General features: G+C 39.0%; 2 protein-coding genes across 5 annotated transcripts in view; both read left to right on the top strand.

Annotated features, from left to right (window-relative positions):
- The first annotated feature begins 1181 nt into the window (after nucleotides 1-1181).
- LOC308105345 (uncharacterized protein) lies at nucleotides 1182-12903 on the top strand. Of its 3 annotated transcripts, none has more exons than XM_080456006.1 (7): nucleotides 1182-1354; nucleotides 8063-8232; nucleotides 8450-8560; nucleotides 9601-9657; nucleotides 9783-9923; nucleotides 10426-10484; nucleotides 11749-12903. In XM_080456006.1, exons 1-6 carry the CDS (start codon nucleotides 1192-1194, stop codon nucleotides 10447-10449), a joined length of 666 nt encoding a protein of 221 aa, XP_080312132.1. In that variant the 5' UTR covers nucleotides 1182-1191; the 3' UTR covers nucleotides 10450-10484; nucleotides 11749-12903. The 3 variants fall into 3 exon arrangements, with proteins under 3 accessions (XP_080312132.1, XP_080312131.1, XP_080312133.1); XM_080456005.1 differs by having other exon boundaries at nucleotides 1188-1354; nucleotides 10371-10484; XM_080456007.1 differs by lacking the exon at nucleotides 1182-1354 and adding an exon at nucleotides 7593-7862 and having other exon boundaries at nucleotides 10371-10484.
- Nucleotides 12904-14537: 1634 nt separating this feature from the next.
- Nucleotides 14538-19116, top strand: part of LOC308105301 (uncharacterized protein) — a 30028-nt gene continuing 25449 nt past the window's right edge. For both annotated transcript variants that reach the window (XM_080455956.1, XM_080455957.1), the window contains exons 1-4: nucleotides 14538-14640; nucleotides 17577-17682; nucleotides 17812-17901; nucleotides 18431-18544. In XM_080455956.1, coding sequence (XP_080312082.1) covers nucleotides 17578-17682; nucleotides 17812-17901; nucleotides 18431-18544 — 309 coding nt within the window. In that variant the 5' untranslated portion in view covers nucleotides 14538-14640; nucleotide 17577. The remainder of the gene's footprint in view (nucleotides 14641-17576; nucleotides 17683-17811; nucleotides 17902-18430; nucleotides 18545-19116) is intronic.

Genomic DNA, 19116 nt, shown 5'->3' on the forward strand with positions numbered 1-19116 from the left:
TATTGTAACATTTAACAATAAAGTGGGGCCTGAGAAAATACATTTTCTACAGGAATGCCGATACAGGGGTCAAATAAGCTCAAATAAACTTTCTTGCTAACCACCTTCTGGAGTAGCTACAGTGCAAGTGCTTACGTACAATTTCCTATAAAGTGCAATCTAATTTGGATTATGTGTATGATGTATTTAGATGGGAAATGTATATGTTTATTTCTGAACCAGTGAATGGCATGCTGTTGGGCTATAGCTGTTGTCCGGCATATCCACAAAATAAAACAAAATGATAATTGGTGTTATGTAACTGGTGGAAAAGAAAAGGAAATTGGCACCGATAAACAAGCCACAGTTAAAGGGGAACAAATTGTGATGGCATGAGGAAGAAATCAATTCAATAGAGCACTAGCCTGAGTATCTGTTCAGAGAGTGGGCGGGGTCTATGTTCTGGAACCAGGCTAATAGAGCACTGGTGGCAGTTGCCTGGCAAGATAAACGACTACATTTGACATTTGACACTTTAAACCTGGCGTCCCTGTAATTATACGCTATAACGTTACATCCCGCTATATACTACTTTCTTATTGTAAAATCCTATTGTAAAATGAGGAAATCTGTCGTTCTATATCTGTCCTCATCACTTTTTCTCATCAGTGGGTTGTGTTCACGATCTGTAGCCTATACTTGCTTGCACATGGGCAGTGACCATTGGCATAAGAAGGGAGTGAGGAAGGTGATTTTTCACTTTTCCCAAATTTAAGTGGTTTATTTGCATTTACGTTTACTCTCACTCAACTAAGCAAAAAGAAAATTGGACATACTCCAGTAAAGTAAAAATTCTACAGTACTTGAGTACTTGTACTTTGTACTTTGTTATCACTGGGGGTGGGGTGGGGGTGTGGAGATGCTTTCAGGTAGGATGGGGCCAAATCCCCAAAGGGCTCTTTTTTTTAGTAACAATAAATGAACACATCAACTAATAAGAGATGCTCTGTGTAGAGTTAAACCCTGTCTTTTGTAAAGTCTTCCAAACATCATTAAACACAAAAATAGTCCCCAGGTCATGGAAAACCAGAAAATACACAGAAATACCCAAGAAAACTTGTCCTGCTTGATTTGATTTTAGACCTCAAAAGTGATGACTATGTTGTTGTCACACCTAAGGCGGAGGGAGAACTATTGTGAGGCTGTGGCAACATGAATTCATTTCCTTGTTTTTTTCTTTCCTCGTCAGTATTGTGCTCCTGTGCACAAGTTAACATCTCACGACATAGAACTTTTATTGTTGGAGACATTTGTTATGAAAGCATGTATGTCAAGAACTTCCTTTATTTGGTTACTTTCTCTCTTCTCGGTCTGGGTGAGTGAAAAGACTTAGTATGTATTTATGAAACATTAAATTCCATTTGTTTGAAAGTTGTGCAGGCCTACTAGCTATTCAGAGCTGATTTTTTTTGTTTTTTTTAGTACAAGTACCATCAATACTTATTTGTCTTTCTATTACAGTTTCTCCAAATGGATATTATGTGCATACAGTCGGCTATTGTTTATACAAAGGTCCTGGTCTTGAGAAAGTGGAGTTTAACATAGTGCAATATTTTAACAAAGAAATAATAATGACCTGGAACAGCACCGAAGAACACTGGACAGGACGCACAGCCAGAGGCATAGCAACAGCATACAGATGGAGTTATGAAGACCCAGAGGGGGAGAAAGCAGAGAAAGCACTAGACAAGCTCATATTGTGTGATAACAACACAAATTTTATGAAAACGTATAAAGGTAATGAAAGAAATAATCCCACGTGTGTTCATATTAATCAAAATCTCAGGGCATAGGTATTGGAAAATGGCTTGTTAATGTGTTACCATATTTCAATACCATGACTTTGTTCCAGATGTACTAGCAGCTACACCCAAGATCGAACTGAAATCAGTGAGCGTACAGCGAGGCAGACATCCATCCATGCTTGTGTGCAGTGCATACAACTTTTTCCCCAAGCAAATCGTAGTCACATGGCTGAGAGACGGCAAGGAAATCACTTCAGATGTCAGTTCATCTCAGTTGATGACTGATGGCAATTTTTATTATCAATTCCATTATTTCCTGGAGTACACGCCAAAATTAGGAGAGACAATTACCTGTATGGTGGAACACCCCACCCTCACCGAGCCAATGTTTCAAGACTGGGGTAAGAGTGTTTCATTATTTGTGTTATATGATTCAAATACATTATCTTATTGTCACTGTCATTGACCTTCAAATGTGCAACTCCCAAGTCAGTGCACAAAAGGAAAAATAAATAGATATAAGAGAATATCCACAAGAATAATTTAAGAGAAACATATTTCAACATATAATAAAGTAGCAATTTAGAGATAGTGACGTTTCAGTGTACTTAGAAAATAATTCAGTTCAAGTATTGTCCATAATAGACACACCGTATGAGATGTTTCTAAGACAAGATTTCTCCCAAAATGTAGACCCCTCCCTTCCAGAGTCAGAGAGGAATGAAATAATAGTTGGATCGATTGGTTTGCTGCTTGGCTTAATCTCCTTGTCCTTTGGGTTGATCCACTACAAGAGAAAGTCTGCGGCACGCACCATTCTGTGCCACGGTAAGAGTTCTGCTGCACAGAACGCAACCTAGACAGTGGTGGGAAAAGTAGGTCTACAAAAATGTTTTAACTTAAGTGAAAGTATCAATACTGCAATGTAGAAATAAACTCCGGAATTAAAAATGTACTTGAGTAAGAGTGCAAAAGTGAGAAAATAGCTGATCTACAAGCTCACAACGCATTGCAATGCGTTGTGCGCTTGGTAGATCAGCTATGATATTCGTCATATAGCAAAGTACATAGGGCTTAAGTGGTTACCCTTTGTGGTTAACCTTTCACTCAATTATTATAATATGTTGTATTGTCTGGAACTATTTGTTTTTATGCTGCTGCCTATCTTGGCCAGGTCTAACTCAAAAAATAAATCCTTTAAATTCATACATTTACTCTTCTAAAGACATAATCTGATTTCAACAGATCGGGTGTTGGTTCCTATTGAAGACCTTCCAACTGTAAGGATGGATGAATCTGAAGAACCAGCACTGTAACTGGTGTGGTGTGTGCATTAATGTAGTGCTCTCAAGAATGATAATATGCTGCTGTAAAATTGCCATAGATAATTTTCGCTCATGATCATAGCAAAGTTCTTTCTTCATTGTAAAACTGTCTTTTACTGCAATTGTTCTGTCACTTGTCTTGGATCGAGATGCAAGTCATAGGTCAAAATAGGAGTTTCCTGCATGCTAATCGACCTGAAAGGTCTCTCGAAGGTAGCAAAGTGCAGTTATGAACCTGTAGATATACCTGCAATGTATTAATTCTGGGGCCGGATAATGGTACAAGTGACAACATGAGCATAGCAACTAGGGAGAGAAGCAGAAGATAGTAATAAAATGGGAATAAGGAACAATTACTTATTTTTTTAAAGGTTTTGAGTTTATTGTTATGACAAAAAAAGTGGCTACAAGCCTTATTGCAAAACAGTAGTCTGTTTTGGGGATAGATAGTTTATTTTTATTTTGTCTATTGCGTCATGTGTATTATTTATCCTTCTGATGATCGACCTAATGCTCCATTTGTTTTGTTCAGTTATAAGCAGTCTGTAAGGTAGTCCAGAGGGATCTTCTGATCTACATTATGACAAATCCTAAATCATTTGTGAAATATATAATTTTTGCATGCTGATTATCAATAACAAATAGCTAAATGTTTAGATACTGTAGTTACAAAAGGTTGAAAAGTATTGTAACATTTAACAATAAAGTGGGGTCTGGGAAAATACATTTTCTACAGGAATGCCTAAGAGATACAGAGGGGTCATATAACCTCAAATAAACTTCCTTGCCAACCACCTTCTGTACAGTGCAATTGCTAATTTTTTAATGTAATTTGGGAACTGTATATGTTTAATTCTGTCCAGTGAATGCTGTTTTGCTATTGTCCACAAACCGGTGTTGTATAACTGGTGGAAAAGAAAAGGAAATTGGCACCGATAAACAAGCTAAAGGGGAACTAATAGTGAAGGCATGAGGAAGAAAACCAAAGAACAATAGAGCACTGGTGACAGTTGCGTGACAAGATAAACGACTATTGACAGTTAGTTGTCTTCCATCCCTGAACATCAAGTTGAATATCTGGTTTGGGCTTATGTTGATAATAAAGTAGGGCCTAATGCTGTGATAGAACCATGCTAGACATAACACTTACATTACGTACACACAAGCACCACTGTAAGCAGCAGCAGACAGACTGATTTGTCAGGGCCCAGTATATTTACCACTTTAAACATGGAATCCCTATTTTGGGCATGTCATTTTACGCTATAACTTTACATCCCGCTATACTACTATCCTATTGCAAAATCCTATTGTAAAATAAGGAAAGAGCTGTCGTTCTGTCCGTCCTCATTACTTTGTCTCATCAGTGGGTTCACTATAATCGATCTGTACTTGCTTGCTCATGGGCAGTGACCATTGGTATAAGAAGGGAGTGAAGAATGGGATTTTTCACTTTTCCTAAATTTGCGTGGTTTATTGTCTCCGCCAGGCCGAAGGCATGGCGAGAGAGTATGTTTTACCCCCTGTCCGTCCGTCCGTCCGTCCGTGTGTCCGTGTGTGTGTGTGTCCGTCTGTCACCAGCTAATCTCCGGCACCGTTGGCCCGGTCGCTCCGAAACTGTGCACACACACTCCCTGGATGCCAATTCAGAACTTCTGCCCCAAATCTTTCACATGGGCCTGTTATAGCGCCACCAGGAGGCCGATTTGTGCAAAACCCATTTTTTAATATTACTCCTACAAATTTTATCCAAACGTCATGCAAATCAGTACACAGTATCACTATAGTCATGTGATCAACACGGATATGTCCAATTTCCCATATTCTATCCTCATTGCCTAAGGTTGGCTTCCAAAGTTTGCAGGATTGGTCCGTTTTGAACAAAATGCCTCAAAGTATACACACAGCTTGCGATTTCCGTGAAATTTCACACGCACATTCCCACTAAGCCGAGGAAGAAATGCCACCCTTCTCACATTGGCTTGGTTATAGCGCCACCAGCAGGTCTAATGTAGCAAAACACATTTTTGGAACAAAATGCCTCAAATCATGAATGCAGTGTCAATGCAAGAATAAATGGCACGGTTGGCACCCTTTTCACATTGGCCTATTATAGCGCCACCAGGAGGCCAAAATAACGTACCTGACCTGGCGGAGACTTGTGCTCCGAGGAGAACTTTTTCTAGTTGTCATTTTTGTTTACTCTCACTCACCTGCTGTGGGTGGAGACGGGGGGGGGGGGGGGGGGGGGGGTGGAGACGGGTGATTTGATTGGCAGGTACGTGTTTTTTGATCGTCACATTGTTCTCTCCTCTTTATAGTCACATGCTGTACTTGGACTCAGGACTGCACATACAACACCTGAGAGAACAGCAACAGACAGAGAGAGCTGGCTCAATGGTGCAAAGTTGTAAACAACTTTGATTACACCGCCACCTAGGAATGTGGTTCAAATCTGGTTCACAAAAAAGTCTGTTTCCATGCGGTTTTATTCTGTACAGACTTGATAGAAAAAAAAACATGATTCCAATCTGGATATGCCAAAAATCTGATTTGGGCCGACAGTGTGTCTGTTAGAGACTGACCATTGACGAGACACACAGATTGTCATGAAAATTCTTGTTGTTTTTTGGTTGGTCTTAGTCTGATCATTTTCTATACATTTTGTATCTGTACTTTGCCAGTGGTCTGTACAGGCTCAATAATGAATAAAAACGTAAAACCTTTATTTTGCAGGTTGCCATTATCATACAAAGTATAAAATGCAGTGTGTCTCCTCAGCCTGTGCATATTATATTTATTATGAGAGTCATTGTTCTAAGCTGAATTTCATGTCTGAGTAAACAAATGGTGTGTAACATTAATATATTTACAATTTTGTACATTTACCTTTGAATAGGTTTTCCATCTTCTGTAAATTATAACATGCAGCTACATTAAATAATCGGGATCATCCCTATGTGTCACAGGTTCTATGTTCCCCACTTACCTCAGGGTTAGGCCTATAGGGTTGGGTTAGGGTTAGGTTTAGGGTTGTAATCAGGGAACATAGAACCCAGGGAACATAGAACCCGGGGAACATAGATACGCTCCTGAAATAATCACTCATTAACATCAGAATCATTGCATTTCTCTTTATTAAACTATTCCATAGTGATTACATTAAAGTACAAGACAATGAAATATTATATGTCCCTCATTTTTCATTGCACATTATTGAAACAATTAAAATAATTAACATGACATAATACAATTATTTGTCAGACAAATTATTAATCCAGTAGTTCCCAACCTTTATTCTTTGGAGCTACCCCTACTTACATCTGACAAAAGCCGAGACCCCCACACACATGCATACACATTCAACCATTTATTTATGTCCACATAAAGGAGGAACATACAAGGACACAAATATTATAGGTGCAGTAAGGTTACGTTCACAAAATCATGTTATATGTCTTCATGATACAATCTGCATGTCACTCAGTACTCTATGGGTATAAGTAACGGCGTCTCCGCCATATATGGCGGCTGCCAATTATAGCAGAGACTATAGCTAGCCTTTTTGCCTCCTTTTTGGGCATCCCAAGTTGTTGAAACCCTCTAACAACCAGTGTGTTGGTATGTCCTAAAAACCTAAAACCTGGCTGGAGTGGTTGGAATTTAATGACCTTGGTCATAAAGGCTTCCTCCAGGCTAAGGTCAAAGGTGCATGCCATGTCTAATACAGACACTTCCCTGGACACACACACACACACACACACACACACACACACACACACACACACACACACACACACACACACACACACACACACACACACACACACACACACACACACACACACATTTTTCAGACATGTTTACCACTTAAGCCCTATACTGTATATACTTCTCGTACGACGAATACAGAAAATAGAGATCTACAAGTTCATAATACGTCGCATCGCCACACGTTGTGAGCTTGTAGATCTGTTATTTCGGCAATTTTTTAAACTTTGTGAAAAGTGTTTTCTGTATGAAAGGTTGGACTGATTTCACATTCAGAAGAACATACAGGCAGACAGTAGATGAAAGCAAGCTATGGTTTTGTGCAACATGTTGAGACAAGGCCTCGCTGTGATCTTTGGCGCCCCCCCCAAGAGAGGCTGAGACCCCAGGTTGTGAAGCACTAAGCCACACAGCTGACAATAAGGCACTTCATGATAATGAGAACCAGACTTCCTGTCCTCCACTGTCAATGGATTCCTCAGTAGTCATGGTGGCCCAGACCACTGGCGTAGCGGTCCGGGCACCCAGGCTCTAAAGTAGCCTGACAGCGTGGCCGGGGTTCGAGTCGCGGTCCCGACGCCCTTTGCAGCATGTCACTCCCCATCTCTCTTACCATTTCCTGTCAACCTACACCTATCAATAAAGGCATAAAAAAGCCCCCCAAAAAATCTTCCAAAAATAAATAAAACTTAAAACTAAATAATCTTTAATTTAAACTTGACCAGTGAGTCTGTTACAGCTGATGCAGAAGAGAGAAAGCAATGTGTTTGTGAAATTAACAAACGTGTATGGATTCAACGTTCATCACACAAACAAAGTACTTGCCCCTCCCTTTCGGGAGGAAAAAAAAAGGAAGAAAATCTCAAATTTCCTTTCCCTCTCCCACCCACACAAATCCCCTTTTTCTCTCCCTCCCACCCACACACATCCCTGTTTCTCTCTCATACGCAGTCCTGAGCACTACATGGAAAGCTCGGACAGGGTGGGTCACTTCATGTTTTCTCTCTGCAACTGCTTTCTTTTCCAAATACATTTAAACTATTTTCTCCTGAATGAAGGTATCAAATGCTGCATCACAAATGTTTGGTTTCCTTAAACTGGCAGAGATGTATAACTATAGAGATGCTGTTTGCAGAGAAAATGCTAATCTGGGTTGATGCATTCTTCCTTGTCTACTCTCAGGACTAAAACCAGTGGCCGTTTATTTGTTTTTTTTTGCAATGGAGAATACCGAGACCCCAGCGGGAGAGGGCACAAGAGGGAGCCGAGAGAATCATAAGACAGACCCCAACATGGTCATGGGTAGCAAGCCTCTACATCGATTCATCAGGGGAGAGCCTCGATCCCTCGGGGTGAGACTTTTAACAATCCACAGCCAGAGAAATCAAAGACCAATATAACTTTCTGATACTTTAGATAGCTCTGATGTATGCGTGTACATTATTGTTGTGGTGAGAAGATATGCTATTCTATCTCCCAATAAGGGTTTTCTTCACAGAGAAATGATGTACAGTACAGCTGTTTACTTCAGTCCCACCATCCTCATCTCTCTTCATGTCTCCTCCCTAGATTGTTGTCATGGTCTGTGGCTTTGCAGAGGTCTTGATGGGGTTTCAGTTAGCGAGAGACCCCCTCGAGAACTCTACCAACATCTACATTCCCTTCTGGCAGGGGGCTCTGGTAAAGAACTTTTAATAGCTTTGCCTATTGTCAGGTTATTGTTTATCGTATAAAATGGGAGGTTCCAAGAATGGTTGCATTAGGATTTGGACGGAATCCCTGCGTATTTTAAAGTGATGTATTCTCAAACATTTTTGAAGATAAAGTACATGGAATTCAGTCAAAGTCAAGTTCAATGAGTTAACTTGGAGAACAATATTTTGTCATTATACGAAACAAAAAATAACCCAAACTGTGGCATGTCAATCGTTGTTGTGCAACAAAGTATAAAATAACACTGAAGTGGTCCATCTACTTGTTGATACATACATGTTTCTTATATCGGAAAACCTGCTTCTCGATTATTCGATTAATCAAAAAAGTTGCAGCCCCAGACCAGAACATCTCAAACATACAGTAAACTAACCTACCACATGCAACACAAGGCAATGACCCAACAATGATTAACGGGGAACAAGACTGATACACAATGATGGCTGTTTACAAACCACATCCAGACAGCTGGGGAAGACATGAACGTAGAACTATGAATACAAGAACATGGAACATAGAGATAGAAGACCTAGATGAGACAGTAAATGAGGCAAACTCTGTGACAAAAAGTCAGTACATAGAAGTTTTCGTTGTTTATTATTCATCTCGTCTGCCATGATTCTGATGATCACACATGTACAGAGTTCCTGCCTGCATATCGTTGATCAGGCAGAAACCTCATTTCGCCATAAATCAACTTTTTATGTTTTATTGTAAATGAAGGCCTTACTTCATCATACAAGAGTGTCGCACAAATGCAGTGAAAATAGCCGATCTACAAGCTCACAACGCCTCGCGGTGCGAGGCGTTGTGAGCTTGTCGATCGTCTATTTTCACTATTTAAAATCGTTTTAAAACTAATACGAAAAAAATCACGGTTTTGGACTTGGACCAAAGGTTTCCACCCAACAGCAACTAGCATGCTGTATTTATTGTTTGGCTGCAGCCTGCATGCATTGACAAGTGTCAGTGATGCCACATAAACTGGTGTTGTGTCTTCTTTCAAGTTTCTAGTCTCTGGAAACCTCTCTCTCTACACTGGATCTCACCCCTCCAAGAAAATGGTGGGTCAAATATTGTTGTTCTGTTCTGATTTTATTTGACCCCTTTGCACAGCTTTACATCACTTCAAGTCGATGCAACACACTGAACCCCACGTTTCTCACTTGTATTTCTTTATCTTTGCCAGGTCACAGTCTGCTTCGCCATGTATCTGGTTTCAATCTTGGGAATCATCGTCTCTTTGAGCAACAGAATTACCTATATGCACGAGTTTGGCCACTTATTCCATCATTCGTTTCAAGAGCAGGAGTGGACCATCTTCAGAATTGTGAGATATGACATATTCCGAACGATATAAGTGTTTTAAATCATAATAATAGTCATATATGTATACAGTGATTCTCAAAGTGAGGGCCGGGGACCCCCATGGGTCCTTGAGGGGGGTCCAGGGGGTCCTTAGCAAAATTAGATAAAACAGTTTAACCATTTTAGCCCTATTTTATACTACGCCTCGCCTATTCAAAAAAACTACAAGCTTATTTGTGAGCTTGTAGGTTGGCCATATTTGAAAACGTTTGAATCATTTTGGAAATATTGAACACAAATCTTCTCGTCTGGGGGTCCCTGGACACAAAATCTTTTCAGACGAGGGTCAGAGGCCAAATCCATATAAATGTGGGGGTCCTTGACATGCAAAAGTTTGAGAACCACTGAATATAATTCTCTTTCGATAAAGAACAATAACAGTGAAGGTATCTCTCCTTCTCCTTTTCAGGCACAACTCATGACCATTGAACTCATATTGTCCATCTCTTCTTTGTGTGTGTCAGTGCTTCTCATCTTCCTGTCTGTGATGGCACGCTTAGCGCTGAAATCCACAAACACTCAGGTAAAATATCTCAAAGCACAAAAGTTCCTGACTGCAGCCTCATCAACAGTCAGTTAAAATGTCATCTGATACAAAGTGTCATGATTTGAGCCTTTGTCTGGTGTGATTTTACAATTTTGCAGGCGCTCTTAATCCAGAGCAATTTACAGTAAGCAATTTAAACACATACATCAAATGCAGAGAGACAGTGTAGTGCCTCAATAATCTTGGATCACAGGTAAACCAAGAACCTAGCTTCAGTTGAACAATATAATATAAAAAAACAATAATAATCTGTACAATGAAACTATAGAAACTATAGGATGCCAGGATGTCTAACAGATGTTTAGAACATCTGTCTAAAATGAGCATCTCTTTTTAACCCATGAAAATCGGGAAAGCATTTGTTTCATTTTAGATTTGAGCCATATAGTTTTTCAGAAAACTCTTAGGATTTAGAACAGCGGTTTTGAACAGTGGTTCCCAAAAATAGCAGATATAGAAGCTCACAGCGCATCACTTCGTGTCGCGCTGCAAGCTTGTACATCTGCTATTTTTTTATTTTGAAGTGTTTTGAAATTCTGAATCATTTTGAATTTCTTAAAAACAAATCTTCTCTTCTGGGGGTCCCTGTCACAAAACATTTTCAGATGGGTGTCCGCAGCCAAATACATATCATTTTGAGGGTCCTTGGCACGAAAACGTTTCAGAACTAATTGATTTAGAAGGCATTTGTAGAATCGGCCTCAGGCCTTAACCCATTCAATCCGGGAAAGCATCTCTGTCATTTCAGATTTCTTTGGCACCGAGTGCCGCGCTATGAGCTTGTAGATCTGCTATTTTAGAAAAATTGTGAAAACAAAGCGAACATTTGTAACTCAAATGTTCGCTTCTGGGGATTCTACAGATTTCTTCTAAATCCTAACAGCTTTGTGAAAAACCTTGTTGCTATAAGCAGTGGTTGTCAAACTTTTTCATGTCAAGAGCCCCCAAAATGATATGTATTTGCCGTGGACCCCCATTTCAAAATATGTTGTTCCAGGGACCCCCCAGAAGCAAAGATTTGAGTAACCAATGTTCGCTTAAAAAATATCTATATTCAAAGATTTGCACACATTTTCACAATTTTTCAAAAATAGCAGATCTACAAGCTCATAGCCGTTCTGTGAGCTTGTAGATCTGCTATTTTTGAATAGCCAAACAAATCTAAAATGACACAGTATGCGTTCCCGGATTGAACGGGTTAATGGGTTAATCTCCTCCATGGTCTCCATGTCTTCAACAGGTGGTCATCCAGCAGGTCCTGTCATCACTGAGTGGACCCACATCAACCTGATGAGTTCAGGGCTGCAACTCTCCATTCTTTTCATATAGAGATTAGATTGATTGAATACTTTATTAACAGTTTGCCCCAAAAAATGGCACGGTGGCACAGATTTATACAAAAGAATGCTAAAAGGATAAACCAAATAAGCCCTTGGTGCTTAGTTTCCATTAAGGCCCTGTGTATTCAATTCATCGAGACATTTAAAGACAAACAATAATATTCAGTAATTAAAAGTAGTAATAAGAAAGAAAGATATAAACAGTTGGGGGTGGGGGGGGGTAGATTACTTTAATCAACTACTGATTTATACTTTGTTGCACAAAAAATTGCATAAATACAGTAATCTACAAGCTCGCTTGTAGATCAGCTATTTTCGCTATTTAAAATAAATTGAAGGGGGAAATAAAGAAACATTTCAATTTCCAAAAATCTGTTGCAGGGAGTGTGTGGATGCACAAAGGTATGTGTTTGTATTGTAGACTAGACATTGCAGTTTGTTTGATACACTGTATGTGTAGTTTATTAGCTATGTTTGTATGTTGAGCATATTCAGTCAAATATTTGATTTACATTTTTAAAGCACAGCAGTACAATACCAAAGCCAAATGTATTAATCACAAAGGCTTGTGGTCCAATGTGAACATTCAACATTTATACAGGCAACTATACAACATACGAACGGTACAAGATACATAACAAAAGTATGCAGTTCAATCAACTCATGTCGAAAGCATTCATTATATTCTGTAAATAGTATCTCCCACTGCTCTGTCTTCTTCAAACAACATGTGTGTCTAGTGCAGTGGTTCACACCCTTTTTAATTTCAAGGACCCCCTGGATTTTAACTCTGGGACCCTTAGCTACACTGTTCATTTAACTCTTGAGAGTGCGCAGATGGAACCAAACGGACCCGTGAGGGTCTGTTTGGTTCCTATCAATCATTTAGCTGGGGACCCCCTTAAACCCCATGAAGGGTTCCTGGACCTCACATTGAGAACCACTGAGTATAGTGTAGCCATTTTATATCAATGATACATCCACAGTATATGTTTTTTTGTTTCTGTTTTAAATAAATGCACACAGCTCCTTCTAGAGCTACTTTGAGACACTCATTCTTTTTATTTTTCTTCTTTTACATCTGCTGTTTATCGAAAATGTCCCTTATAAGGTAGGCTAGTTGATTTATTTGATTTGCACAACATTTTTGTATACATATACAGGACATGTTCATTCTTTCCTAGGGAAAGATTTTAGTTGTTGTGCTGGTGAGGTGGGAAACCCTACGGGGGCTTATGTGAGAACCTCACCGTTTACATTACATATAATTTGATTTGTTTAATATTAAAAGCAAAAATAAAAAATAAAAATAAATAAGAATAAAAAATAAAAAGTATATATATATATAAGTTGTGAGGATTGAGAACAATTCATTTTTTAACCTTTGGTAACCGTCCATGGTTACAGGATGGCCTGAATGAAAGTTTATTGATTGATTGAATACTTCATTAGACAGAAATGTAACAGCACAAGGTACAGTCAGACATTTGAGCTAAATTTGAGCTAAAAGGATAACACAAAAAATCCTGGGGACTTGTTTCCATTGTGGTCCTATAGTATTCAATTCATCAACATAGCATAAACTTACACTAAAATACAATATCATCAACAAATTTTAAACATTATACCGGTATGTACAGAATAGACAGTGAATGCCAACAACTTTCTAATCACAATCAAAATTATTTTGCTGAGATTCTTTTACCAGACTGGACAGGCAGAATAATCATATAGTGTCCTCGTGTAAATAAAATACACATTGTTATTTTCAGAGTTTCTGTTGTTGTGTACAGCAACAGTTGACATAACCAACAGACATAGGTAGGCTACTTCCTTGTGCATTTTGGAGAAGGGAGAAGTTTTCCCCAGAGCAATGGTGGACAAATACATACTCGAGTAAATAACAGTATTAAAAAGAACAAATTAAGAATGGGTGCTATTGAGGTATATTTGAGTATCTTTAAAGTAATCAATTTGATAGAGAATATTTTGAGTTTTTTGCTTTTTTTTTAATGAATTTAGGTAGGCTATATTAGTAGTGGTGGAAAGTAACTAAGTACATTTACTCAAGTACTGTACTTAAGTACAATTTTGAGGTACTTTTACTTTACTGGAGTATTTCCAATTCTCTATACTTTTACTTCTACTCCACTACATCTCAGAGAAAAATATTGTAGTTTTACTCCACTACAATTATTTGAAAACTTTAGTTACTAGTTAGTACTAGTTACTTAGTAGAAGTAGGCCTAGTAGATTTAGATTATTATTACAAAACATACATTAACCACTTCAGCCCTATTTAAACGTTGGCTATTTGAAAATAGCCAATCTACAAGCTCACAACCGCGTTGTGAGCTTGTAGATCTGTTATTTTCAAAAGATTTTTTTATAAATTGTATATGATAATTGTGAAACGGGACATTCTGCATAATGAGTACTTTTACTTTTGGTACTTTGAGTATATTTTGATGCCAATACTAACTTTTACTCAAGTACATTTTGATTACCAGATTTTCACTTGTAACAGAGTGTTTCTACATTGCAGTATTGATACTTTTACTCAAGCAAAGGCTGTAGATCAGTAGATGGCGGTAGTGCACATACTATGTTTCCCAGCCGCAAGTAAACCCCAATAGAAGAAGAAGTGGAACAAGTTAAGGAGCCCTCTGATTGGTCGTCTGCTCACAGTTTAAAAAACTCCGCGGCCGAAGAACATCAACGCTTCAAAATAACAACAAACCGAGACATATTTTCAATGTTTTACTGAAAATTGAACGCGCTTCAACCTTCAAGTGAGTAAAATAAACATTTGATACCGTTTCACGGTAGTAACGTAACGACGGCGTGTTTGTGTAACGCTACAAACATTTAACACCATGTTACACACGATGCTACGTAGCGTTAGCGGTTAGCTCATTGTGGCTAACATGCTAACCGATATATTGGTTATAACTCTATGATGCTAACAGGCTAAACAAACACGAACGATAGTTCCTTCGGTTAATTTAACCAGTGGTGGTGGACTTTGTAGACATGCTCTGTAAGTCCGGTATTCCAAATTTAATTCAGTAAAAGTTCAAAAGTATTCGCGTCAAAATACACTGTGCAGTGTTCAACATTGATTGAAGACATGAAATTATGTATCTATATTTACATTTGGGCTTAATGCAGGTTTAGAGGTTACTGAAACTGTTCATTCTCGTGTGTGTGTGGTAAAGGATCAATCATTTACTTTGTTATATAGTAACAACTTTACTTATGGAAATCACACAAATAAATCAAGAGTAGTGTTGCCATGTCTGCTTATTATAAGCGACTTTGGGCTTGTTTTTCTGTAAAGTTGCTTGTAAATTATTGGTTGTTTTGTGGGTTTTTGGGCTCGTTTCTAAAGTGTAGCTGCTTATTTGGGCTTGTTTACTAAATGTTTAAACCAGTGGTTCTCAAACATTTTAATGTGAAGTATCCCCAAATGAATATATCTGTAGTATTAGCTCCATAAAGAACCTCTCACTCCGCTATACAGCTCCGAGATGAGGTTCTATGTCGTTCTCATCCAGGATCGGTGGAACTTCCGCCAAGGCTCCGCTGTTTACCCTTTTGTATACATTGTATCCCAAAACTAATGGTAGATTCCAAACCGCACGGATGTTTAAGGTTTGGTCGGGGGTATAATTTAAAGGTCGGGAGCGAAACTACCCGTTTAAATCGCTTATTTAGTCAGCCTGTGGCCATGTTTCCCATTGTAGCCAAACCGGGAGCAGTACTGGCAGCGGACGTAGGGGGGTTTTCTGGGTTGAATGGGAAACATGGCCACAGGCTGACTAAATAAGCGATTTAAACGGGTAGTTTCGCTCCCGACCTAAAATATTATGCCCCCGAGCAAACCTTAAACATCCGTGCGGTTTGGAATCTACCATTATTTTTGGGATACGATGTATACAAAAGGGTAAACAGCGGAGCCTTGGCGGACGTTCCACCGATCCTGGATGAGAACGACATAGAACCTCATCTCGGAGCTGTATAGCGGAGTGAGAGGTTCTTTATGGAGCTACTGTAGTATAAGTATATCTGTCTGTCTCTTATGTCATCATGATTTGTGTGCGTGGGGACTCATTTTAAACAAGCTTAGTGCTTTATGAGTTATCCAGTTTAGTAGACCTTGTATTGTGAATTGTACTTCCATGTACTGTTTCTCAATGTCTTACTAAATAAAGTACATCAATCAATCAATATGTATTTATCTACAGACACCCCCCCCCCCTTCTAAACATATTTTGTGCCAGGGACCCCCGTACCAGATTTGCGTTGTTAAAATGTTTAGAAAAATATTCAAAATGTTTAGCTTTTTTTCTAGATTTGTTTGAAAATAGCAGATGTACAATGCAACGCGTTGTGTGCTTGTAGATCAACTATTTTCAGGTAACAATGCAGCAAATTATTGGACAGTTTTCTTTGGATTTATGGTTTTAAGTTGTGTCCCAGGCTTAAAGAGGTTCATTCATTTTCTTTTTATCATATGACTGACTGTGTGGTGATGGATGGGTGGGTTTTATAAATGCTATGCTGTACTTTGTGTATCCGTTTGTACGTTATGTCTTTAGATGTATATGTTGGGGAGCTGTAAACTAAACTACATGTAGTTGAACTACGTACTTTAACAATTATTTTGCTGGAGCTAGCTGGTAGTTAAACTACATTTATATTTGTGTAGTCAGTCAAGTAGTTCAACTGCTTTTCTCTTTTCTAAAACTAACTAACTAACTAACTTTTATTTTACCATTGCTGTGTTGTTCCAGAAGCTCCTTTGACAGACAAGACTATTGTTTCAACATTGGGTCTGTTGTGTACTTTATTAGCCACCCATCTGCACTTGAACTTGTACTTGTATATTCACACATCAGTCTCCGTTCCATGTAGGGCCGTTCACACTGAGCACTATATCTATACAAATATAGTTTTAAAAAAGTCAAGTGGATGGCAGAGTTCACACCAACTATATACCGGTATATATTTTTTACAATAAATAGTTATAGTTCTAGTGCACAGTGTGAATCGTGCTTAAAGGGATACTTCACTCTCGGGCCGGGGACACATTTAAAAAAAATATTAAAAATAAATGAAAAAAGTTATGGAAAATTCATGGCCCCCTCACGCATTAGAGTGTCCTACTAATGCGTGAGGGGGCCATGAATTTTCCATAACTTTTTTCATTTATTTTTAATATTTTTTTTAAATGTGTCCCCGGCCCTAAAGTGAAGTATCCCTTTAAGACAAGGTGAAGAGCAGTGTTCCTACTGTACTGTCTGAATAAAATAAAAAAGAATAGAAAAACTTTCAAGACTACACTATTTAGTTTTGAAGATTGACATCAGATGTTACAAAACTGAAGAAGCCAGATGTGGCATGTTACTTTTTTGTAGGCCGTTATATCCTATTTCATATACCACATGCACAGCCTCAATAATATTAATGCTTTACAAATAAAAGTAAAACGGCTAAAACGCGTTTAGCTGTGTTGCTCATTCCACAATTGTACGATCCTTACAAGTTATACCTTGTTGTAAAGGTGTAATATGAAATATAATACCAATTGGTATTATTGACCGAAGTTAAGTTTCCAAACTTTTTTTAGTTTATATATGGTTTTGTGGTCTATTAATGTCAAGGCCCTCAAGTTTACTGTGGTTGGTGGTTAATTAATAATATTATTAATTGTTATTATCTACAGGATGATGGAATCATGTTTCGCTGGAATGCCGGCGAGAGATGGAGCAGTCGATTTCGACGATCTCCGAAAAGATTTGTTCCATGACTTGGACAACATAGATAAAGGGGTATGTTTGTGTTCATTTGTGACAATGGCAATCATTTGATTTGCTGTTATTTCATCACCATTCTGACTGATATAGATGTTTTTTTCCCTCTTATTATAATGTGGATGGTATCTATGTTTTTCTCATCAGAATTCCAGTGAGGTGGAGAAGGAACATCTTCAGGTTTACCTGAGGATTAGACCCTTCACCTCCTCTGAGAGTGACAAAGGCGAGTCACAGGTAAAACGGTTGAACACACACACACACACACACACACACACACACACACACACACACACACACACACACACACACACACACACACACACACACACACACACACACACACACACACACACACAAAGTATCCATCTAATACACAGAATACGGGTAATTCCAACACGCACAACCACAGTCACGCATATAAAATAATTTAGGATTTACTCAAGAAAACACCATACGCCAGTAAGGCAGTGTGACAAACGGGCATATAGCAGCATTTTGATTATTGTAGACCTGGGTTCGAATCCCAGTTGGACCTTATACTGACAGATTGCAGTTTTAACATGCTGCATACTTGACCCATGAGCTACAAAGCTTCAACGTAAATTCTCAACCGATCCTCAAACCCTATCAAAGACATTCTAGACAGCCCTAATGTAACACACCCCTGCGTGCAAAGTGCCACACACACACACACACACACACACACACACACACACACACACACACACACACACACACTGATGTTGTGTTTCCTCTGCTGCAGGACTGTGTGAAAGTGGAGGGTCTCGACACCGTGGTTTTAAAGGCTCCTACATTCAACAACAAACAGAGTGAAAAGATCCTCCCTCAAACTGCACAGAGGTTCACCTTTACACAGGTAAGAGGGCGCACACACACGCATGCATCAGAAGCGATTTTGCCAACTCAAGCCAAGACTTCAGACGCTTCTGTTTCCCATGTTGTCTTGCGGGTTGTGGCCAGTGGCGGCTCTGGTACCGGCTTTCTGGTGTGGTGTTCATTCCACATATGTTGGGAGTGATTGGCTCACTGAGAGAAACCTACAAGCCAAATGGCTGCTAAGTGGGGACAACCACGGTGCCTCTCTTCTTATTGGTTGAAGCCTAGTCAGTGTTTACCAGTGTTGAACTCCCAAGCTTTAAATGCATTGGACTTCACAGTCACTCTTCAACGCTCCGCAGCGGGACGCTCCACCACTTTGACCCATAAGGGCCATTCACACTAAGCATGATGACAAAATGGCCGGCACTGCTATGCCCTATAGTCGTGGACAATATAATTTAGAGTATACTTGAGCACGATTTTATGAATGATGGAAGCATTGACAGCCATTCAAAATCCATCTGACATCTGGGATGCAATCTGTTACTCGCCGAAAGTTTTGTTATTACTGTAGGATAACTGTCATTCTCACCTCCTGCAGTCAGAAGC

This window comes from Gymnoscopelus braueri (assembly GCF_963280865.1).
Source record: "Gymnoscopelus braueri genome assembly, chromosome: 17".
Lineage (NCBI taxonomy): Eukaryota > Metazoa > Chordata > Actinopteri > Myctophiformes > Myctophidae > Gymnoscopelus > Gymnoscopelus braueri.

What these genes read in the sequence shown, in the direction of transcription:
- LOC308105345 (XM_080456005.1), top strand. Translation starts at nt 1,192, where the DNA reads ATGAATTCATTTCCTTGTTTTTTTCTTTCCTCGTCAGTATTGTGCTCC. An exon ending in TTTCTCTCTTCTCGGTCTGG is followed by an intron (nt 1,355 to 8,062) that starts GTGAGTGAAAAG and finishes GTCTACTCTCAG; the next exon opens with GACTAAAACCAGTGGCCGTT. An exon ending in TGAAATCCACAAACACTCAG is followed by an intron (nt 10,485 to 11,748) that starts GTAAAATATCTC and finishes TGTCTTCAACAG; the next exon opens with GTGGTCATCCAGCAGGTCCT.